Genomic DNA, 24,332 nt, shown 5'->3' on the forward strand with positions numbered 1-24,332 from the left:
CCCGCCCGGGCTCGCGCGGGCTCAGCCGCTTGCACGCCTGCGCTGGCCCCCTAAAATCGAGGGCGCGGGGCAGGGCCCGCGGAGCGCCACGGGGCAGGGCCCAGTATTTGCAAGGGAGAGAAAAGCCCGACAGAACCCGGTGCCTGCGTGTCATGGTGTTGGGGCACTCCCGTCCACCCTTGTGTCTGCGGTGATGTAACACGCCATTGTGACATCATCCCTTCCCTTGTGATGTAACCCAGAGGCGAGACTCTCGGGGAGTGTTAGTCTGTGGGGCCTCCCGAGATCTCTTTGCCTCCCACCCCCTTTACACCCGTAGAATGGCCTCACCCCTTCGGGGAAAGACCGCTTCGCCCCTGGTGGAAACCACCCACTACAAGGAGACATCGACGGTCCGCGTGGAGACCTCGTCCCACCGCGTGGAGACCTCCTCCCGGCGGGTGCACACGTCTTCCCGGCAGGTGGAGACCTCCCAGTGCCGCAGTGAGGGGCCCTCCCAATTCCCCTCTGGGAAGCGGCTCCCTCGCATCCTCCAGGTGTCCTCCCAGCACGTGGAAACCTCCTCGCAGCGCACAGAAACGTCCTCCCGCCACGTGAGGGCCTCATCCCTGCGCGTGGAGACGTCTCTGCACCGCGTGGAGAGCCCTCCCCGGAGGGACAAGACGGCAACCAGCCAGAATGTAAAAATGTCCCGATGAAATACTTCCCAAAAGCCACGAAAGGGCCATGGCCCTCAGCCAGGACAACATTGCCTCCAGTTTGCAGCCACCAAGCTGCCAGGTGGACCAATCATAGAAACCGCCTATAAATCAACATAAGAAACAGGCAATCTACAGTTTCCGGACTCAGCCAACATTTATTGACCATGCTGCACCTTGGACCATCCTGCCTTTGACCCAGGCAACTGTTTTAACTTGAAGCCAGCACAAGTTTCCAGGTCCATTCTACTGTGTAAATTGAGTTGATGGACAACGAGGCTGCTTGAACCTCTGAACCAGGTGAGTTTGAGATTCATAGTCCCTTCACTGCCTAGGGACAGGGAGCAACCAGAAATGATGACAGTAGGATGATTATATGCCTGCTAAAAACCTGCGGGGCATGGAACAGACTTTCACTCATTCAGTAATTGGCCTTTGTTTATGTTTCAAAATAAGCAGTTATCTTTTTTTGTACTAAACCCTGTACATGGTAACCCCAGCTATACTTTTAAACATAGGTTTAGTATAGTTAGAAATGAAGGTCACCAATCAAGAATAACCTTAGAGCCCTGGCTGGTTTGGCTCAGTGGATAAAGCATCAGCCTGTGGACTGAAGGGTCCCTGGTTTGATTCCAGTCAAGGGCACATGCCCGGGTTGCAGGAGCAATCGCCAATAGGGGCGTGCAGGAGGCAGCCGATCAATGATTCTCTCTCATTGATGTTTCTATCTCTCCCTCTTCCTTCCTTTCTGAAATATCTTACTTCACTAATTTCATTAAAATGAAATTAGCGAAGTAAGATATTTTCTTTTTTAAAAAGAAAAGAATAATCTTAGAGCCTTGGCTGGTGTGGCTCAGTGGGTTGAGTATCAAAGGTTCACTGGTTCGATTCCCAGTCAGGGCACGTGCCCAGGTTGCCGGTTCGACCCTTCATTGGGATGTGTGCAGAGAATAATCTTAGACGGGAAACCTGATCTGAGATATGAGGAGATGGAGGGGAGGAAATTTTGATTACCTACTCTGTCCTGGATGGTGTTCTAGCACGTGAACGATAGCAGAGAGCAAGGTAGACAGGGTCTGGCTCTCCAGGAGAACAAGACAGTTTCCTATTGTGATTAGCACTATGGAGGAAATAAACCGGCAATGTGGTAGAGAATGGAGGTCAGTGGGTTCTTCAGATAGGATGGTCAGGGATGGCCTTGCTGCCTAAGCACCATTGGAGCTGGGATTTGTGTGCACGAACAGTGAGCCATGCAAAGATCTGGAAAGAGTGTATTCTAGGCACAGGGAACAGCAAGTGCAAAGAGTGGATGGGTGCAAGCTTGGAATGTTTAAGGAACAGAAAGACCCGTGTGGCTGGAGTTTAATGCGGGAGAGTCACGGTATGGAAGAGAGGATGTTAGAGAAGTAGGCAGGAGCCAGTTCATAGAGGTCTTGTAAGCCAGGCAAGGAGGGGTTTTACTGTAAGGTCAATGGAGAGACATTGGAGGGTTTTCAGCCCGGGAGTGACATGATGCAATTTATATTTTTAAAATATCCGGCCTTCTGTGTGTAGGATGCAGGGCCATGGTTCTCAGCTGGGGGTGGTTCTGTCCCCTCAAAATGTCTAAAGACATTTTTGTTTGTCACAGTTTGGGCGGGGAGTTGCGGGGGGAGAGTTTTGCTACTGGCATCTGGTGGTTGGAGGCTAGGGATGCTGCTAAACATCCTACAGTTCATGAGACAGCCCCTCCCCACCATATACACCAAACAAAGAATTATTTAGCCCAATATATAAATAGTGTGATATTGAGAAAACCTGATGTAGGGGACAAGAGAGAAAACAAGAACTAGTTAGGAAGCTAATGCCGTGGTCTAGCAAGAAATGATAGTGGCTCATACTAGGGTGGCAGGAGTGGAGAGAAAAGAGGCAGATTAGGGATGGGTTTGGAGGCAGAGCTGACATGACTGATGAATATGGAGGTGAGGGAAAGAGGAATGGAAGAATCAAGGATGACTTCAGTTTGGGCTTGAGCAATTTGTTGTATGGTGGTATGGCCATTTATGAGAAATACCGGGGAAGGATCAGGTTTAGGAGGGAAAATCAGTTCAGTTTTGGCCATGCTGAGCTTGAGATTCCTGTATAAGACCCAAATGGAGACATTGAGTGGCAGTTGAATGCAAGAAGCTGGGTACCATGAGGGAGGTGAGGATTGGAAATATAAAATGTGGGCCATGGCTGGGGCTCAGTGGTTGGAGTGTTGGCAGGAGCACTGGGGAATCACGGGTTCAATTCCTGGTCAAGGGCAGGTGAGGATTAACAACAACAAAGAAATATAAAATGTGGGGTCATCGGTACATAGATGGTATTTAAAGCCATACGACTAAGCAGTTATCATCTGCCAGCCTGTCTCACTCATTTTATGCTGCACGAGTGAATTTGAGATCTTGTTCTTCAGGGAAAACTGAACACCTCTTCCCCCCTCTCATCCCCACAGGGCCTGGCTTGACCCACCTAATTTTTCCTTGCCTATTGTCCTTTGGCAGCCACCAATGAGTGAGAAAATTTGCACTAAAATGTTAGATAAATGCTTCAGGAAACTTGACTTACACTGGTCTTAAAGTTTAAAAGTTCAAGTTTTGTGGGGGGTTTTTTGGTGGTGGAGGTGGGGTACATGGACATTAATGTGTAGTCCTAGCCCCAGGTTCTTATGGGATAGCTGAAGAACAACGAAATTGATCGATGACGGTGGTTCTAAACTGGGGACAATTTTGCCCCACCGTGGACACTTAGCAATGTCTGGAGATGTTTTTGTCACAACTGTGGGTGTTGGATGCTGCTGACATCTAGTGGGTTAAGTTTTGGCTTGAGCGGTTTGGTATATGTTGTATGCCACCAAACACCCTACAATGCACAGGTTATCCCCTACCCAGCCCCTGACAACAAAGAATCACTGGGTCCAAAATCTCTATAGTACCAAGGTTGAAAACTCCTGAAGATTCTAAAGCATGATCCATTGAGGAAGCACCCCACTAATCATAGGATTATGCTATGGGAGAGGTTTAGAGGTGGTGGCCTATGTCACATCTCAGGCAGGAACTCTCAGAGGAGAGGGATATGTTGCTCTTTGAGGAGACCATACATCTCTGCTTTCAATGATTTATGTGATATTTACCCCGGGAGGAAAGCTGATCCCATCTAACAGGATGTAAGTGACCTTGATTCTATGGGACCTTTTTGTGAGGTAGAGGACTAGCTGGTTCCAGACACTGTGCTAAGTCATTACCCACATTACTTCGTTTAATTACAGGGGAGTGCACTGGGCTGCCCAGTAGAATAGGGGCTCAGGCAAGAGGACTGTTACAAACCCATAAAACTTCTGCTGTAAACTAATCATTAGACTTTGGAATTTTAGTCTTTGGTGAGCTTACTGGTTCTTGTAAATATGACAGACCATGTACAGTATATACAAACACTCTCTTAATCAGTGTTGTTTTTTTTTGTGTGTGTGTTTTTAATGAATAAGGTAGTTGCTTTTCTTATCAATGTTTTTTATTAATGTATATTACAAAAGTGCTATGTGCTTAATGTAACAGATGAAATAATTCAAAGATGTGTAAAGAAAATTTAATAATTTGTCATCATCCCTTTCCATTTTCATCCTTTGGAAATAATGTCAGCAACCTGGAGTATATCCTTCTAGACTTTACTGTCATTGATTGCTTTGATCCTCCTTCTTAGTAGTACCTGTAAGACGGGTTGGAAGGTTACTGTGAAAAAGCCAGACACTAGGTTTCTAGATGATTGACTCTCCTGGAAGGATACAGAGTAATGGTACCCTCTTTCTTCTTGTCATCCTTGTTACCTAGGTTTCTTCCTCCAAATTTCATTTATCCGTGTTTCAAAGCAAGGAAGTGTCAAAAAGGCAAGAGACATGAAGAAAAGGATGTTGACAAGATAGTTGCCATGCATACTGGTTTACACATCAGATTCCACAGCTTCAAAATGATCCTGTATATATTAAAGAAGCTTAAGTCTGTCACAGTTTTAATGTACCTGCTGCATATAATAAGTGTGTCCCCACTGTGTCCTCTCTTGGAAGCCTCAAAGGAGCCCAGGTGCTGTTGTAGCTGTGACTTGGTATATAATGCTGAGCACTTATGTGCAACGAAGAGCAAAGAGCAATGCTGTCCCCTCCACTGCCAGCCAAGAACGCCGCTAATGGCTCCATCTACTAATCCCTTGGATTTGTTGAGCTAGGAAATAGCTGTCACTTGCCTTCGGTTGTTGCCAATCAGGTCAGTTTGAAAAATTAAGTTAAGTACAAGTCAGCACCTGTCATTCTCCCCCTAATCCGTCCATTTACATATAAACGGAGGGCAGCTTACAAAACTCACATATATATTTGCTGTCAGTGGTTGAAAATGCTTAAAGTGAAAGACTGTTGTTAATAGAATACTCTTTCCCCAGATCACACAAGTCAGGGGAAGAATTAAGAGCCTGACCAGCAAGGTATTTGGCTCAAGTTCTCATTTAGATCTCGTAGGATTCCGGGTCCTCCATCCTTCCTATTGCTCCCATCCCAGTATGGCTAGTACCAATGCCCACGCCCTGGATAGTTGACCTAGCCTCTATGGTTCCACGTGCTTACATGGGTTCCACATGCTATTAGGCTGGGGAAAAATTCACTGTTCAAACTTTTTTTTTTTTTTTTTCAAAACAGTTGACCTTCATGGTACAGATGGAAAAACTGAAGTCCAGAGAAGCCAAAATAACTTGCCACCACTATCTACTTGCAACCACTATTTACTGACTCCCCAGATGGCTTCTTTTGATAACCAAATAAAGGTAGGTGTAGTGTCCTTACGTTTAACTTACAGTGAGCATAATAGATAATACTAAAAATAGAAAAAGAAGAAATAGAGACTCCATTTATACGGAATCCTGCAAAGCAGTGTCATTCCTGTGAGGCTCCAAAAACATCTCATTAGTATTTGGAAGCTCCATTATCACGTGCGTAAACATTTAGCATCATCATTTCTGCTTGATAAATTGGCCCCTTTATCATTATGAAATGACTTTTTTTGTATCCTCACCTGAGGATATATATATTTTTAATTAATTTATTTATTTTTTTATTGATTATGGTATCACATAATTGTCCTCATCCCCCCATTCCTACCCCAAACCCCTCCCCACGTATGCCCCCACCCCCCTGTTGTCCGTGACCACTGGTTAGGCTTATATGCATGCATATAAGTCCTTTGGTTGATCTGAGGATATTTTTCTATTGATTTTTATTATTTTATTTTTTTAAATACTAGAGGCCCAATGCACGAAATTCGTGCAAGGGTAGGCCCTCCCAGCCCCAGCTTTGTATGGAAGGTTGTCCGGATGGTTGTTCTGCTGTTCGGTCTAATTAGCATATTAGCTCTTTATTATATAGGATATTTTTTATTAATTTCAGAGAGGAAGGGAGAGAGAGATAGAAATGTCAATGATGAAAGAGAATCATTGATTGGCTGCCTCCTGCAAGCCCCCTACTGAGGATCGAGCCTGCAACCCTAGGCATGTGCCCTTGACTGGAATCGAACTCAGGACCCTTCAATCCACAGGCCGACGCTCTATCCACTGAGCTAAACCAGCTAGAGCTCCATTAATTTTCAGAGAGTGGAAGGGGTGAAGGAGGAGGAAAGAGAGAATAAAAGCCCCCACAAAACATTGACATGAAAGAGACACATCGATTGGTTGTCTCCTAGCAACCAAGGTACATGCCCTTAATCCCTTAACCGGGAATTCTTGTATTATTTTCCTTTTAGTACTTAAAAATGTTAATTTCACTGCCTTCTGACTTGCATTATTTCCAACAAGAAATCTTGCTCCATCCTAATCTCGTTCCTCTGTACAAAGGCTTCTGTATGACTTCTTTGTGTCTGTCTATCACTAGTTTTAAGCAATTAGATTATGATAAGCCTTTGTGTATAGTTTTCTTCATGTTTCTGGTACTTGGGCTTCATTGTGTTTTTAGGATCTGTGGTTTTATACTTTTCATTAAGTTCGGAAAATTTTTGGCTTTTATTCCTTAAAATATTTTTTCTGCCACACTATCCTAATGTATTCCAATTAAATGTATATTAGGCCCTTTAACGCTGTCCCACAGCTCACTGATGTTGTTCTCTTTCGTTTTTTCCTTAGTTTTTTCCTCTGTATTTTACTGTATAGTTTCTATTGCTTTGTCTTCAAGTTCACTACTCTTTTATCTGCAAGTTTAATCTGTCATAAGTACCATCCAGTGGTATTTTTAAAATCTGAATAATCTCTCATAATTCAATTTGGGTCTTTTTCATATTTTCCATATATCCTTTTTCTATCTGCCAGACATATTCCTTTCCTCTATTTTCTTGAACATATGCAACATAGTTATAATAGCTAATTTAATGTCTGTCTACTAATTCTATTATCTGTGTTATTTCTGGGTCCGTTTTCATTGATTGATGATTTTCTTCGTTACAAGTTGTATTTTTCTGTTTCTTTGTATGCCTGGTAATTTTTGTTTGCATACCAGACAAGTGAATTTTACCTGGTTGAGTGCTGGACATTTTCATATTCTTACAAACATTCTTAAAATTTGTTCTAGGACACCCTTAAGTTACTTGGAAACAATTTTATTCTCTTCAGGTCTTGCATTTAAATTTTGTTCAGTGGGGCCCTGGCTGGTGTGGCTTAGTGATAGAGCATCAGCCTGTGCACCAAAGGCTGTGGATTGATTCTCAGTCAAGCACACGTACCTGGGTTGCAGGTTCGATTCTATCCCTGGCCCCAGTCAGGGAGGGTGTGGGAGGTAACCAATCCATGTGTATCTCTCACATCAATGTTTCTCTCTCTATCTCTCTCTCTATCTCTCTCTCTGTCTGTCTCTCTATCTCCCTTCCTCCCTCCTAAATAAACAAATAAATAAAAGGATTTTAAATTTGGTGCAGTAGGTCCAGAGTAGTGTTAGATCAAAGGCTAATTGTTTCACATTACTGAGGCAAAACTCTCCTGAATACTCTGATGTTATGAGGTTTTCCACCTTGGCTGGGGGGAATAGGCACAATCCTCAGCATTATGTGAGCTTGAGGATTGTTCCCTCTCCCTTCGTATTTTTTTTCCCTGTCCTCACATGGATGTGATAACCAGCACTCAGCTGAATACTCCAGGGGAACCTCTGCTCATCTCCAGTTCTCTCTGTGCAGCGCTCTCTCTTACAGTACACTGGTTCATGGGTTGACACTCAACCACTGAGCCACACTGGTAGGGCTCTTTTTCTTCTTGAGGTTCGAATCATTCAAGTATTCTGAATACAAATTCTCATTTGCATTGCAAACATATTCTCAAAGTTTGTGGCTTGGAGAATAATTAAATTTTTAATTATTATTTTTTTAAGTTTCAAAAGACAGTTACTCAATTCCTGCCCTGTGCCAGGTATTCAGGAAAAGTAAGCACTCTTTGGCCTTTATCTTATCTGGTTTCCTTCTCTCGCTTCATTTCTTAATGGCAGCAATGTGTTTCTGTCTTAATAGACTGCTATCCCCATGGCTTTTAAGCTTCCAGACAAAACCATTAAATACTGGTGAAATTAATTTAGTGGGTCACAATTAGCATTTTTAAAAATAAAATAGAATAGAGCAGAAAATATCAGAGTGCATCACACCATTAAGGAATGAATGGAGGGAGGGGGAAAGCTTAAGACAATTTATAACTCAGTTTCAAAGTTTTCTTCTTTCTTTTTTTTCTCGGTAAGAGATCATTTACTGGGTAAATCCCAGAGGCAGAAAAAGTAATTCCTAGAAGAAATGGGCTTAGGAAACAAGTTATAGAGGTAAAGGAAGGGACCTTGGAGCTTGGGAGTGAGGGAGCTAATGGTAACGTGCCTGGGTGTGGAGGGGAAGGCGAAGGGAAAGGTGCGGGCGTGCTCCGGGGAGGCAGAGCCCACTAGGTCCTCTGTCCTAAGGGTTTTAAGGTGGAGATTTTAGGGGAGGTCCCAGGGGAAGATCTCAATAGAATATCCAGTAGCTTTCCAGGTGTGTCCACTCAGGGTTGTGGTCTCTATTGATTGATTGGCCGGCACCAGGGCAAGGGGTCATTATTCCACGCAGCTGGTCCTGAGGTCAGCAGTGGCTGGTTTTGTTGCTTTTCTGGGCCTGGAGCTGAAGTACAACTGAGGCCTAGATGTTATCTCTAGGGAGGAAAGGTCGGGGTCCAAACCTCATGGCCAGCGATATGCTAGGGGAGGAAAAGTCACCCTGGGGGCGAGGTCCCACCCTACAGTTGGTTGTCTGTTACTAGGCATCTGGGGCTTTCCACCCTCCTGACCTTCTTATTACAATCTCATGGCAAAGGAAGAGGCTTCTACCTGGTCAATTCAACAAGTATCTATTGGCAAAGACATTGTACAGGCAAAGAGAATGGTTAGATAAGAGAAAAGTTCTGGTTAAGAATTACTAGGTTTACTGAAAGACAGGTAAAGGCCGTTGGGGCCCTCCCAAATCTGAGCACATAGGTGACTGATTTCTCAGAGGTCTTATTATCATTAAAATTCACCAGAACATTGCTTAAGCATTTTATCAGAAATATATTTGACTAGTGGCCCAGTGCATGGATTCGTGCACATGGGAAGGAAATGAATTAGAAATATTTTAATATTGCTCTTCGCCCTTTCTCTATAATAGAAGTGTCAGAGATGAAAGAACATTAGTAAAATGTATATGAAAATAATGTATAAGTTGATTGCTAAATATATAATAACAACATGATATAACAACAACAAAGACATGATATAAAAACAACAAAATCATGATATAAAAACAACATTGATAAAAACAATGACTGATAAATTGATTAAACTTATTCTACTATCTCCCTGTACACCACATTAAGAGTAAAAACACTTTCAGAGTGCTTGATTAATTTCCCTTGTGATGAAGTATTTACAACGTTAACTTTAACATCACAGGCTCTTCAAACTCAAGAGAAAGCAACATATAACTAGCCATGTCTGAAAACAGGTTCAGGTAGGAATATTCCTACTCTGTCTAGAGTTTGTCCTTGTGATTTATTAATAGTCATCGCAAATGCTGGCATCAGAGGAAACCGTCTTCTAATTAATTTATTTGTCCCCATCTGACACTGGGAGGCCAGTGTCAGATGGGGACAAATGTCGCGCACGCGCGAGTCAACGTTTATTTTTAAATTGCCAGTGCGCGTCATATATACCGGCCGGTCAGATGGTGGGACGGATGGACGGTCGGCCACTTAGCCTTTTATATATATAGATTCCCAAGAAGAGGTTTGTGGATTACATTCTCAAAACATCCCTGACCCAGCCCAAGTGTAGGACAATATTTTCTTTTACGTATAAGGGTGAACACGTTTCAGTACGTATGTACTCTGACTTGCTTTATTCTTTACTCTTTCCTGTGCACCATTGTCAAAGGGGTTTGAAAATGGCAATGCTCTTCCTTAGAGCTGAGCTCTAATCCAGGTCTGGAGGATATGAGAACCTGCCCTTGTCTGCAGAAAACCTCTGTCTTTGCAGATCCCTCAGGGACCTTCTCCTGGATGTCTTTACTCACCTGTTGGGGAACACACGAGACTTGGTTGGAAAGTTTGTGAGGAGGACATTCTGATAAAAGGGAAGTGTGTGGAAGGCCGCCTGCCCTGTTTGTCAGAATTCCGACTTAGGGGAGACTTAGGGGAGTGTCGAAGGGGGCGCCCCTAATTATTCCCTGACCTTTCCAAACAAGTCTGCGCATTTCAGACCTCCAGATGTTTACTGGAATTCTTATGCTTAATCCCTGGATGCCCTTGCCTAGAGGACAATGCAAACACATGTGTCCTCCCAAGATTACTCACCCTGCTGATTGTATCTAAAGAGAAAAATTCCAATAAAAGCCTAACGAGTCAGGCAGTCGGGGTTGCCTGGCTCCTTCAGTCAGGCTGTCCCTTAGCCCTCTCCCCCCCAGTGAAACTGTGTCGGAGGAATCTGGTCATCCGTCCTTCAGGGGCTGCTGGCCAGCCCCGGCACTCACCTTCATATCTGTTGGTTTCAGAGGGCTGATCAGAGCTTTGTCCTTTGTAGAGCAGGCCTGCTTTCTGCCTGATAATGAGAATTCATTTGCAAAAGGGCCCAGATGCTAAAATAAAACCTTTGAAAATCATCCATCTATTCTAATATCTTTGTTTTACTTAATGAGAAAGCTGAGGCCCAGAGTGAGAGCACCTTGTCAGCCACTGAATATTTATTCAGTGTGTATTGGGGGGAAATGCAGCTAGCCCTCAAACTTGTAATTTCACCAATATTTTACTTAAGCTCTAGTGGGTGTTGAACAATGTTTCGGTGCACTGGTTTAAAGAAAACAAACATAAGCAGTTAGCCTTTAATGTGGCCGAAGGTTTGACAGGGACATGGTGCACACTGACTGGAGTTGGGGAACTAGGGTACTAACTCAGTAATGTCTCGTGAACTTCAGCAGAAAATCTGGGGCTATGACACCAATTCTGTGGATTGCAATCAGCATTTTTCTTATTATTGAAATAAAATAGAAAAATGTGGAATCTATCAGAGTGCTCACACATATTAAAGATAAGAACTGCGTTGTGAAAACTTTGTGTATAGTTACCGTGTGAAATATTATTCATATTGGGAGACACTGTCAAAACAGTTAGAGAAAGTGCATGTCTGAGGACTCCTCCCCTACAGTGCCCCGAGTCATGGTCGTCTTCACGTTGGTGCCATGACACCCAGTGGACAGCAGAGGTCAGACCATCCTTGCACAGCAGTGAAGGCTGATTCTTGGATGACCAGAAACCTAGGCCAAGTGCCAAGTAGGACAGAGGCCCGAGGGGACAGTTGTTGACAGAAGATCCAGCTCACTTGCCCGCAGGAATGACAGCTTCTGAGGGGCACTCTCCAGATGGCTTTGCTGCGGCCACTTTGCATTCTCCGCCCCCAGACTAGGTTCTGGTCTCTGACTTTCAAACACCCTGGGGATGCTTCACAGGCCTTGTTTTTCTCAGACCAGCATCCTCGGATTCAGGAGCAGGCCCTAGCCATGTTCATCTGGGGAAATCAGAGCATCTTCACGTGACATGCCCACGATGATTTAGGGGGCCTGCTCTACAAAGGACAAAGCTCTGATCAGCCCTCTGAAACCAACAGATATGAAGGTGAGTGCCGGGGCCGGCCAGCAGCCCCTGAAGGACGGATGAACAGATTCCTCCGACAGTTTCTTGTGCTTTATATTCCCTTCCAAACGGAGCTTTGACACCTGCGAGCAGTAAACATGCATCGAGCACTGACTTTCCCCTGGACACTGTTGGAAGCACTGCATTCTAATCCACGCATCCGCAGGACCTTGGGGCAGAGAGAAGTTAAGTGGCTTACCCGGGGTTACCATTTAGGGAGGAGCAGAGCCAGGATTCAAACCCAGGCTGGCTCTTAACCACTAGTCTGCTGGTCGGAGAGGAAGGGATAGCTGTTCCCCTAGTAATGTATCTGTGCTAAAGGATACTGAGGCTGCAGTGTGCTCAGGAGAAATCCTGGAGACCCCGGAAGAGCAGGGATGTTAAAGCCTGAGACAGGAAAACAAGGTGGGCCCGCTGCCCTCTGCTGTCTGAAGGAAGCCTCGAGAGCAGGATGAGAATCAAAGGGTAAAAAGCTACAAGGAGGTGCATTTGGGCTCAACAGAAGGAAGATTTTTTTTATTTTTTTTTATTAAGGTATTATATGTGTACATATCTTATCTTTGCCCCCCCACCCCACTCCCATTCATGCCCTCACCCCCCAGAGTTTTGCATCCATTGGTTATGTTTATATGCATGCATACAAGTCCTTTGATTGATCTCTTATCTTCCCCACCTCTCCCTAACCTTCCTGCTGTAATTTGACAGACTGTTTGATGCTTTACTGCCTCTGTAGAAGGAAGATTTTTTTAAAACGTATTATGAGATCTATAGCCAAACATAGAAAGCCCAGCCCCATTAAAGTCCCAACACTGTGCCACGTCTGTGTCCGATCTCCAAGGAAAGCTTTTGTAACAGTGGAGCCAGTCCCATGATGGACTAGGCTGCCTGCCCGCCGTGCAGTAGTGAGCTCTGTCTCCCTGAGCACGGACAGGTGGAGGCCGGGCAACCACTTGGGGAGAGATGCCTGTTGGGCAGGAGGGCGCAGGAAGCCTGAGGTCTGAGCGGGGAAGGAGAAGAAAGAAGTGGGAAGTCCATGGGGCACCTCTCCCTCTCCTGCTCTCTTGCCTAAGTCAACACTAAAGTTACATCTCTCCTATTCCCAGCCTGGACTCCCTCTTCCCCATCCGACCCCACCCTACCCCTGAGCCATGGTTCATCTTCTTCCATTCTCTCCCAGACTTCCTTCAGGAGCTGTCTGCACTTGCTGCTTAAGCTTCCCCACCTGATGTCTTTTTCTACCCCTGCAGCCTCGCTGCACCAAAGCTGTCCTTCCCAAGGCCTGTTCCTACTGTGCCCAGTCTTAACTCCACTGGCTCCTCTCAGTCCCGTCCTCGCCGACCCTTCGGTAGCATTTGAAACTGGGAGCCATCCTCTCCTTGAAATGTTCTCCTCCGGTGGTTTCCATGAGTCTGCACTGTGGCCCAGTCTCCTGTCCCTCCACCCCACCAGCCCCTGATGCCTTCTCCACCTTGCCTGGCCTTCATGCTAATGATTAAATAGGCCACGCTTATCCCTGTGTTTGCACTTTCCATGTGTGCTGCCTAGAATGCTCTTCCCCAGATTTTCTTAATGGTGTCTGCCTCTTCACATCACTTAGGTGTTAAATCAGATAATTGATTTTACTGATTAAATACCTCCTCCTCTTCCCCCACCTTCATCACTCTTATCCACTAACCCTTATTATATATTTCTCCAGTGTGAATCTATTTTATTTGTCCCTTGTCTGCTGTCTATTTTCCCCATTGGAAGGGCTCCGACCTTGACTTGTTTGTCACTATATCCCCAGAACGTGTAAGAGTACCTAGCACAGAGCAGGTGTGCAGTAAGTGTTTGTGATACGAGCAAACTAAGGAATGAATGAACTTCGGTCACGGTCAGTTTCAGGACCCTCAGCAGTTGGAATCAGGCGGAGACCACCGCTGCACTCTCCTCAGAGGTCTGGGCAGGATGGGTCGTTGGCAGCCCCCCGGTGAGAAGCTGGGGAGGCTGAGGCGGACTCCTGCACTTGCCCCTGGCCCCTGATGGTCCTTCTTCCAGGTAAAATCCTGCTGTCCTCAAGGCCCAGCTCCATTTCTACCTCCCCGGGGAGCCTTGCTGGGAACCTCCACCCCATCCTGAGCCCACTTCCTGGGTGGTCTCACTCCCCACCGCTGCAACCTCTTCACAGCACCCCCGTGATCGCTCCTTGAATTATTCTTCCTTGTTTACTCCTGCCTCTCCCTGAGATGGAAAGCGCGCCAAGGGCAGGGACCACGAGGAAGCCTCTTCGTGTTCAGTCCTGTGCGTGGACTGAATGAACAAGGTTAGGCTTGTCTGGACACGGGCCTGGCCACTGAGTGCCCTCAGCCCCTGTGAGGCAGGGGCGTGGTTTCTCTGGAGCACCGTTAAGGGCATGTTTGGAGAGCCAGACAGGCTTTGAATAAGAATTGTTGGGTGACACATGCTCATTCATGCCCTATGTCCGTGGTCGGAAAACTGAGGCTCGCGAGCCACACGCGGGTCTTTGGCCCCTTGAGTGTGGCTCTTCCACAAAATACCACGGCCTGGGCGAGTCTATTTTGAAGAAGTGGCGTTAGAAGAAGTTTAAGTTTTAAAAATGTGGCTCTCAAAAGAAATTTCAATCGTTGTACTGTTGATAGTTGGCTCTGTTGACTAATGAGTTTGCCGACCACTGCCCTAATGTGGTCTCTTCCCTTTCTTGTCATTCACCCACGAGTTAGTGAGTTCTCAGTCACTGCCACGGCTGGGACGGCCACTAGAAACGAGGGGAAGACAGAGAACGGGTGGTTCAAGTTCAGAATCCCAGCTGTGCCTCCTGGGGAGGGGGGGGGGCGGGCAGGCCAGGCGGGGAGCCCCACGACTCCTTCCTTTGCCTTCAGTCTGTTCTAAAGTGCCTTCACCCCAGGATGCCCCAGCTGGGAGCCCAGACTTCAGCTGGCTTAAACAGAGTGCTGTGCTCCCAAATAGCAAGACATTTCAAAGCCTGAAAATCACTTTATCCCTTTTCTTAAATGAGGACCCAACTCCACCATGTCTGTTCTGGTTTGGCTCCTTGAGGTATGACATTGGCGTGACCCAGCGGACATCGCCCAGACTCCCCAGGGCCCCAGCGTCAGCTGCCTAGGTGGGCAGGCCCGGCCGAGACTGTCTCCCCACCAGCCTGAGGTCTGTGGGTTAGGCCTCTTGGTCAGAGAGCTTCAGACGGGGAGCGGCAGGGAGGCCCCTAGGGAAGACAGGAGTGTCTGTGTGGCCAGCGGGCGTCAAGGACCACTGGTCACCAGCCAGGGTGGGGCTGCCGGGCATCCAGGCGGCTGTTTTGTGTCATTATTAATTTCATACAGATAGTTTTATTTTCTGCTTTTTGCACATATCATAAAGGATCCTTAAATGCTGTTTATTTAGTCTTCATATTCCCTATTTTAAACAATGTTCCCGGTGCCTATTGGATATAACGGAAAACACTGCGCTCATCATCTCTGATGTACAAACCTGTCATTTTTCTGTTGAATTATTTCCTCGCAACACATTCCGAGAAGTGGAATTACCACAGAATGAGGGATGAGCATTTTAATAGCCCTGGAGCCGTATTGCCCAATTTCTTCCCTAAACGGCCACGCTAATTTACAGGGCCACGGGCGGTGTGTTTAAGCTGCTTGTACCACAGCCTGGCGCTGAGTGGTATCATTTGGTTAATGGGTGCTAATTTAGTAGGCGTAAAGTGGCCCACCGGCTCCTCTAATTGTGATCCCCTGATTGCAGCCAGGATGAGGAGTTCTGGGCGCTGGTCTCCTCCTGGGAGTTCACGCCTGGGATGGCCTCCCTGCCCGCCCTGGGCCTCAGCCTGTCCCTCTCCCCACCTCCGCCCTTGCTGTGTGTCATCTTGCTCTCGCTGTAAGCCTGTCTGTCTGCCATGGTCTTTCAGCTTCTGATTCGGGACTTCCTGTGGTTTCTAACTGGGCAGGCACGTGGCTGGTCCATGGCGGTCCTGGACAGGCCCTGACAAGCTGCTGGCTAGGCCCCTGGCCTAGAGGGCCTCTCTCCCCCACCGAGCTCACCTGGGCCCCTTTCTTCCTCCGGGGCTCTTCAAGAACCCCTTTTATCTCTCCAGGTGGCCTCATGTGGGCTGATCTCCCGAGAAATGGCGGGAGCGACCAGGCTGTCCCTCAGTGACCCCCTCCAATCAAGTGTTCCCAGCTCCATGGACCTGCTTGTCCTGACAGTGGGGGATGTGGGTCCCAAAGTCCAGATGTGGATAGCAGAGGGGCCCACAGCGGTGACCGCAGCTCGGCCTCTCCTCCTGCTCCGAGCCCCTGGCCCACGGTGGCAGAAAGAGCTCCCTTCTCAGGCGGAAACCCACTGGTCCCGGTGGATGCAGTGGATGCGGGGCCACCAGCACTCCATGGTGCGGCAGGGACAGAGCGGGCTGGCGCACTGCCCACTGCCAGTGGCGTTGAAGGTTCCTAGCACCTGGGATGACTTCAGGAAGACTTCAGAAAGGCAGCTGGCCTCGCGGGAAGTCGATGCAGATGCACGTGGGAGCCTGCGGCTGGCGAGTTGCTGACTCCGGGCACCGGACCTGCTGCTCGTCACTGAGGCAGCCGGTCTCCGCTGACACCTCTCAGACACCGTGGACCTTGCAATGGGAGGCTGTTAAAATCTAGAAACTCAGACCTCGAGTTCTAGCGTCTCATTTTATTTAGACCATTTTAGACACTCATCTCTTTTAAAAATGATTATAAAGTAGTGCATGCCTATTCTAAAATATTTGGAAATACAGAAAACAAGACAAAAATATATAACCCTGTAAGGTCACCAAAGGTAACTGCTGCTATATTTCCGCCTCAACTTTTTTCCTGTGGTCGTGTCTGTTTTTATTATCATAAAAACGTATATAATTTGTATCTGTTTTATTCACTTTAAATATAAGCATTTTTAACATAAAAATGTTCTTTATAAACACTTCTAATGAGTGCATAAGAGTGTTTTGAGTGGACACATCATGAATACTTACTGTTACCTAAATATTGGGCATTTTATATTTTCAGTTCTTTGAGAGCATAAAAACACACTGAAGTAAACATCTCTTAAATATACGCCTTTGTCCACAGTTTGATTTTTTCCGTTAGGTCAGATTCCTACTCCCAGGGTATAAACATGTTTCGCATGTGTATTTCTATTTCGTTTCCCAGAGGCTTGCCCACCTTACAACACAACCAACTACACCAAAAAAATACCGCTTTCAAAACATTTACCGATTTGAAAGGCAGTGAGACTATTGATTCCTTTTGCTAGGTGAACTGCGACTTGGTGGGGGGAAGGGACGTGCCTAGGGTCGCCACAGGAGTGTGTGACCTCATTCCACCCTCACGACAACCTGTAGTCACAGTGGAGGAGCCGAAGCACATCGACAGGGTCACCTGCCCAGACCCCCACTCAGCTCATAAGCCGAGGAGCCTGAGCGTGACCATGTGGGCCACCCCAGGTCCCACGTACTCATAGCTGCTGTTCCCAAATAGATGCTGAAAGGTGGTTTGGGGCCAAGAGATGAAGGGACTTGGGTTTGGATGTACCCTGTAAGCAGAGGGGCGCCATGAAGCATCAAGGCTGTGTTTTACAAAGATGTTTCTGGTGGACTGGCCGGGGGAGGCTGGAGCCAGGGCGGCCAGCCGGGGAGATACGACATGCAGATGATGTGAACAACAAAGAGACTGCCCAGACGCGTGTGGGCTGTGGGCTGTGGGCCATGGGCAGTCAGGAGCGTCAGGGGTCCGGGGAGGCCTCCCGCTGTGTCCTTTTCACTTGGCAAGGGCCATGTTTATCTGCTACACGTCAGGCAAAACCTGTGCCAGCCACCAAAGACTCCACCTCAACTCTAGCAAATAAGAGAGAGGACGGTATGGATTACGTTATATTTAAAACAAGCCCACACAATGCCTGTAATTTTTTATCCTGACTCCGTAATTATAGCTCGAGACCAGTTAGATCATAGTTATCCCTACACCGACCTGCTGTTGGGACACATGGAATTAAAGGCTTTGCCGCGCAAGATTCTATTTTGGATGCTGAGCACTGGCAGGTAACGGGCCTTTCGCAGGCCCATCCTGTTGGAGGTCCTCCTGGGCAGCCCGCATCAAGGCCAAGTCGGCAGCGGCTCTCAAGCAGACCACCGGTGCTATGAACAAGTAGGATGCTGCAGCTTCGCCCTGCGGAGTGCGAGTCTGGAGATGGAGGAAGCGCCATCCCTGGAGCAGGCCAGCCTCCCGGGTCAGTCCCATCTCAGAGCCTCTGCCCCCTCCCCAACTAACTGGGGTCCCGGGGTCAGGTGAGCCAAGCCCTGGCTGTTGGGTACACTTGTCACAGACAAGCTGGCATTGCCCAAATTCAGAAGAGAAAAAGACAAGGGAGCCAGGCTTACGCAGACGGCCCCTGTGACAACCGGGCCTGGGTCAGTGCAGGCAACCCTCCCATTGGGCTGCACCCCTCCCTGTCCGGGGACTCACCAGAGAATGCCACCTCTCCTCCCCATAAAACCACCCCTGACAGAGCAAGGGTGGGCTTGGGTGCATAGACCACCGTCCCTCCCTCCACGGGCCCTCCCATGACCAGTCCTGCCTCCTGTGGAGGAGAGAGAACAGCGTCTCTTTATCAACAAACTGCAGGAGACCTTGTGCTCACATCTCATTGACTCACATCACTCCTGCCGAGTCGGTGTGACCACTGTTAATATGAGCAGATGGAGCTCAGAGAGGTGAAGCAGGGGGCTCAAGGCCACCCAGCTTGAACGTGAAGGAGTAGGAACTTGAATCCCATTGTTCAACGCACACAGCTCATCCACAGACTACTGGCCTGAAAACCCAGTCCCACTCTTGCCTGCTGGGTGGTTCCCTGCCTCTGGGCAACTCGCTAAGCAGTTGGACCTAAGAAAGCCCAATCCAAGTACCTATTTCTTTTTTTTTTTTTTTAATGTATTTTTATTGATTTCAGAGAGGAAGGGAGAAGGAGAGAGATAGAAACAACAATGATGAGAGAGAATTATTGATTGGCTGCCTCCTGCATGCCTAACACTGGGGATCAAGCCTGCAACCCAGGCATGTCCCCTGACCAGGAATCAAACCATGACTTCTTGATAATCGAACTGTGACCTCTTGGTTCATGGGTCGATGCTCAACCACTGAGCCAGGCCAGCTGGGCCCAAGCACCTATTTCTTAGCCCAACTCTCCTGCTGCACACAGCTCCCCTGGCCTCAGCCTAGCACAGGACAAGCCAGCCAGTGTCCTGTGCAGACCCTTATTCTTATGTCCCCACAAAGAATAGATGGGTCCCTCCCCGGCCTCTGATGCATCTTGCACACACTTCTATTTTAACATTTAAGACATTGTTGTCACCACTCACATGACTGTCTTGCTGGACTCCTCAGGGCAGGGCCCGTGTCCTGTCTCTCTGTTACGAGTTTGACACCCAGCACATAGTAGGGGCTTACTGTTTGTTACAAGAAAACAAGGAGAATCTCAAAAACTCATATCCATCCTTCAAAGCTCTGCTCAGACTAGGCCCTGGAGCCTTTCCTGATTGGCACAGACTGAGTTCCTAGTAACCTGTCCCTCGAGGAGGGCTGCCTCACCCTCGGAGGCAGGGACAGGACCTGCTTCTTCCCAGCAACCCCGTTCAGCACAGACCAGGCCTCCAGCGGCGGTCAGTAAAGGCAGAACTGGATTGCCCTTTGCGTCTGAGACCAGAAGGGAGGGCACCGTGACCTGACTGGTCAGCCGCCCGTGTCACCAGGCTGAAACCACCACGGACTGGCATGCTGGGTGTTTGCTGAGAAAGGGAACCCTGAAATAATCCCAGCTTTAAAAGGAAGCACACCCAACAGGTATTCTATTTATATGAAAATCAGCTCCGTTTTTAGGTGTCTGCCCTCCTGCCTCACCTCCCCAAGGTGGGCCCAGCCTCCCTCTCATGGGTCCCTCCACACCCCACCCAGTAATCATGGCCCTACCTGCCCCCACCCCTCCCCTGTTTGCTCTCTGGGGTTTCCCTCGATTGCAGGGTGTGAGCTTCCAGACGCCCCAGAGGTCTGCCTCATGCCTGACCCCAGACTCCCTCCCTCTCAGACCTGCCCTCCTAGTCCCTGAGTTCCCAAAGAGCAGGCAGAGCCAGGGCCCTGGGCCCGGGTGGGGAGGACAGGACAGGAGTCCATCTGCTCTGGGCCTCCCACACCCCAAAACTGAGTCAGAGCAGGCAGATTGCCGCTGGATGCCCAGGAGCCAGGCCCTGGTCCTCCCAGGGCTCTGACAAACCCGCAGGACCCCACTCCCCAGTTCAACAAAAGTTGGGGTCCACTTGGCATGGGCTTTGGAGTCAGGCTCCCGGTCCTGCTCCAGGCTCCACCAAGGCTGCCAGGTTCAGACAACTCGCCTCCCGCCCTAACCTCTCCCAGGCTCGGACCCTCCGGGCTGAACAGACACATCCACCCGCTGAGCTGTCTGTTGAGAGTAGCACCGTGAGGCTGGGGAGGCCGCTCTGGCATGAGGCTGCCTGGGAAACCCCACAGGGTAAGGGATTCACATTGCAGAACAGCAGCCGGATGTTTCCCGTGTGCTTATCAAGTAGTAACCCCCAGGCTCCCCAGCCTTGTCCATAAGCCCCTCTCCAATCTCACCCTCACCCTCACCCACTCCATCAGCTCCCTGCCCCAGAGACCCCTGTAGCACCCGCTCTCTGGCAAGGTTCCTGCTGCTCATGGAGGCCTGTGGGGCAGGGGTGCCGGGGGACCCTCCACATCCAGCAGCTCCTCCAGCCTGAAACCAGGTTCTGGGCAGAGAGCAGGGCAAGCCCTGGGCGGGGGTTCGTGGGAAACTTCGGAGCCTCCCTCAGCTCAGCGCTCAGGCAGGCACCCAGCTCCCCACAGCTGCGGTGCAGAGAGCCAGGCCTCCGCTGCAGGGGCAGTAAACTGAGAAGCCTGCAGCTATAAATGTGAAGTGGCCAACCGCAGGACGCTGCCATGGCCCCATGGGGCCTGCCGCCAGCCGCCCTGGGAGCCGCAGGGCCCCGGCCAAGCCTCCCAGCAGCCAGACCTGCCTGCTGCGTGTCCTGACTCTGGGCTCTGAGCAGGGCCATTGGGGCCCCAATGGTCCCAGGCAGAGTGGAAGGCGGACACTCAGCGCTTTGTACACCAACAGTCAGCACCTCTGGTCTTGCTTCCCAAGCATATCTTGTTTTATGTTGACTTACACAGGAGGAGGGAGCTGGGTGCTTCCACAGGTCTTCCTCCTGCCGTGAGCAGCTCTAGGTCACAGTTTCAGGCCCTTCTGAGGCTACCTCAGGCACAGTCTGGGGACTGGGGGTGGACTGCAGCTAGCGTGGTCCCGACAGGCATCCTCATAGGGACTGCCGAAAAGGACACCCTGGAGACTGGCATCCGTGGCTGATGAAATAAGGACAGCCCTCTTCAAAAAGTGCCCAGTGTATGCCCAGCCCAGAGTTCTCAGAGCCTCGGAAGGGTGGTTGTGCCCATTTCCCAGGAGGAGGGTCCAGAGCTGGCCTCTGCCTTGCGTCTCCCCACCACTCCCAGTGCAGGCCTGGGCGAGAGTGTAGTGCGAGGTAGGGAGCAGGGGCCCATCTGCCAGGATCTGGGGAAACAGAGGCAGGGAAGGAAGGCCCTCATTCTCGGTCCTCTCAGAGGCTGCCAAGGAACGGTCTCTCCTCCAACACCCTACTGCACTGAACAGACCGCGCCTATCACAGGTCCCTCCCAGCATATTAGGGAACCAGCCAGGACAGGTAACCACCCTGCCCTGCAGGAGAGCTCAGAGTGAGCCCCCTTGGGGAGCAGGATGGGGATGGATGCCTGAGAGGCTCTGTCAGCCAAGGCAGAGGCCCTCCCAGGAGACTGAGGAAGAGCTCTGAACTGGGTGGTGGGGAACAAGGGGCCTCCAGACATCACTGCAGGACCCAGGGTCACCCTTCCAGGGAAGCCACTGGGGCCTGGCTTCCTGCTGACAGCCATTCCGCACCCACGTAAATCAGGCAGTTCAACTTCCCAACTCCACTAATCCTAATATATAAAAAGCCAGGAGCTGTCACCACCGAAACAACCGGATGGACAACCAAGCAGCAGGTTGTGTGGGGTGACAAGGCTGGCAGGGGGGTTAGTGAGAGACGACCAAATGACTAAACAGCAGGCTGTGTGGGGCGACCAGGCCGGCAGGGGGGCAGTTGGGGGTGACCAGGCCAGCAGGGGGGCAGTAAGGGGCAACCAGGCTGGTAGGGGGGAGGCAGTTAGAGGAAACCAGGCCAGCGGGGGGAGGAGTCAGTTAGGGGCGACTAGGCTGGCGGGGGGGGGGGCAGTTAGGGGCGATTAGGCAGGCAGGTGATCAGTTAGGAGCCAGCATTCCCAGATTGTGAGAGGGATGTCTGACTGCTGGTTTAGGCCCGATCCCCAGTATCGGGCCTAAACCAGCAGTCAGACATCCCCCGAGGGGTCCCGGATTGGAGCAGGTACAGGCTGGGCTGAGGGGACCCTCTTCTCCCCTTTTCCCCTCTCCCCCCCCCCCCCCCGCACCTGTGCATGAATTTTGTGCACCGGGCCTCTAGTAAGAACAATAAAAACCAGTCTGGGCAGATGTTTACTAGAAAAACCATTTGCAATTTTTTCTTTATAAGAAACTTTAAAATTGTACTGAAAGACATACGTAAAAGTAAGCTTTAATATATGGAAAACACCATTTTATTGTGTAGGATGAGTCAAGATGTCATCTCTCACCTAAGCCAACCTACAAATCTATTCTTCCAACTCATTCATTCATTCAATATTTATTGAGCAACTACTATGTACTAGGTGTGTTCTAGGCATAGGGGATACAGGAGAGAACAAAATAGATTAAAATCTTGGGACTTACACTCTTAAAGGAGGAGGAGAGACAGACAAAATAAAGGACCAAAGGAGTAAATTATATAGTATTTTAGAAGATGAAAAGTGCAATAAAGGAAAATCAGGAACAGTATAGAGCAGTGGTTCTCAAACTTTTTAAACAGGGGGCCAGTTCACTGTCCCTCAGACCGTTGGAGGGCCTGACTATAGTTTAAAAAAAAAACTATGAACAAATTTCCTATGCACACTGCACATATCTTATTTTGAAGTAAAAAAACAAAACGGCAAAAGCCCCCGCATGTGGCCCGCGGGCCGTAGTTTGAGGACGCCTGGTATATAGAGTGTGGGGCAGGCAGGGGAACTGTAGTGTAAAATAGGCTGAGAAGGAACATTGAGCAGAGATTTAGAGGAGGCAGGAGTGTTCTCTGCCCGCTCTAGGAACGCTGAGGAGAGAGTGCAGCTAATCAGAGCGAGTCCCTCAGACAGTTGGCACTGCCTGCCCACATTTTTCATTGTCACACCAGGAGTGAGAGGGTGCAGGGTTGCCATTGGCATCTGGTGAATAGAAGCCGAGATGCTGCTGAATACCCCACAGTGCACAGAACTGCCCCCGTCAAAAAGGAATTATTAGGTCCCAATGCCAACAGTGCTGAGGTCAAGAAACCCTGGAGAGAGAAATAAACAGTAGTAGGAGAGAGAGCCAGAGGGGTAAAGGCCAAGCAGGTTGTTTTTGAACTAGAGAAAGCTGATTCAGAAATTCTTATGGAAAAGTATGTGAGAATAGCTAGGAGGAATAAATTAAAAGGAATAAACAGTAACTAGCTTCACCAGAGCTTAACATAGACTATAAATTCCTGTGACAAATGACTAATTTCCTTAATATATAAAGAGTTCTTACAAATTAATAAGAAAAGGCCTTTAAAAAACACTCAAAAATGAGAAAAAGAAGGAGTTTACCCAAAATAGATACACAAATGGATTATGAATATGTGAAAAATGTTCAATGTTATTTGCAATTTAAAGTAATGAAAATTAAAATCATGAGATGGCATTTTTCAACTATCGGCAGAGACTGAGAAGTTTGATTATGCACAGAGTTGCTAAGGGAGTTGCTAAGGGTGTGGGAGAGTAAGGTGTCAGGCACAGTTCTTGGGAATATATCCTGGCACTACATCTTGGGAGAGCAGTTTGGCAATATCTGTCTCATATGTAAACACACACACTCCCTGAGCCAGCACTTCATTCTAGGAAAGTACTGTCCTCACATAGGCACACACAGAAGCAAACACAGACGTGATTATTACAGTTATTAGCAAAAGGCTAGAAACGGCCCAAATGCCCATCAGTAGGCACTTGTTTCTTACATGGTATTGAGTCTATACTATAGACTCACAATGGAATGCTATGCAGCTCTTAAAAAGACTGAGGCTTACTCGTGGGCATACGTCCAAGAGCAATGAAAACATGTCCTCAAAGAAACTTGTTCAGAGAATTTAATAACAGCTTTCTTCATAACAGCCCCCAACTGGAACAACCCGAATGCCCATCACAGGAG

At 48.5% G+C, this 24,332-nt stretch overlaps 1 protein-coding gene across 3 annotated transcripts in view; it reads left to right on the plus strand.

Annotated features, from left to right (window-relative positions):
* The first annotated feature begins 2 nt into the window (after positions 1–2).
* The window catches only part of C20H17orf100 (chromosome 20 C17orf100 homolog), an 80,961-nt gene continuing 56,631 nt past the window's right edge, over positions 3–24,332 (plus strand). The window contains exons 1-4 of one of the 3 annotated variants that reach the window (XM_054709748.1): positions 3–998; positions 4,547–4,975; positions 5,401–5,525; positions 16,012–16,928. In XM_054709748.1, the coding sequence (XP_054565723.1) occupies positions 321–698 (378 nt within the window). In that variant the 5' untranslated portion in view covers positions 3–320 and the 3' untranslated portion in view covers positions 699–998; positions 4,547–4,975; positions 5,401–5,525; positions 16,012–16,928. Of the gene's footprint in view, positions 999–4,546; positions 4,976–5,400; positions 5,526–6,292; positions 6,420–16,011; positions 16,929–24,332 lie in introns of those variants that run through there. The other 2 variants (XM_054709749.1, XM_054709750.1) reach the window with 2 other exon arrangements.

Source organism: Eptesicus fuscus, chromosome 20 (genome assembly GCF_027574615.1).
Source record: "Eptesicus fuscus isolate TK198812 chromosome 20, DD_ASM_mEF_20220401, whole genome shotgun sequence".
NCBI classification, from domain to species: Eukaryota; Metazoa; Chordata; class Mammalia; order Chiroptera; family Vespertilionidae; genus Eptesicus; species Eptesicus fuscus.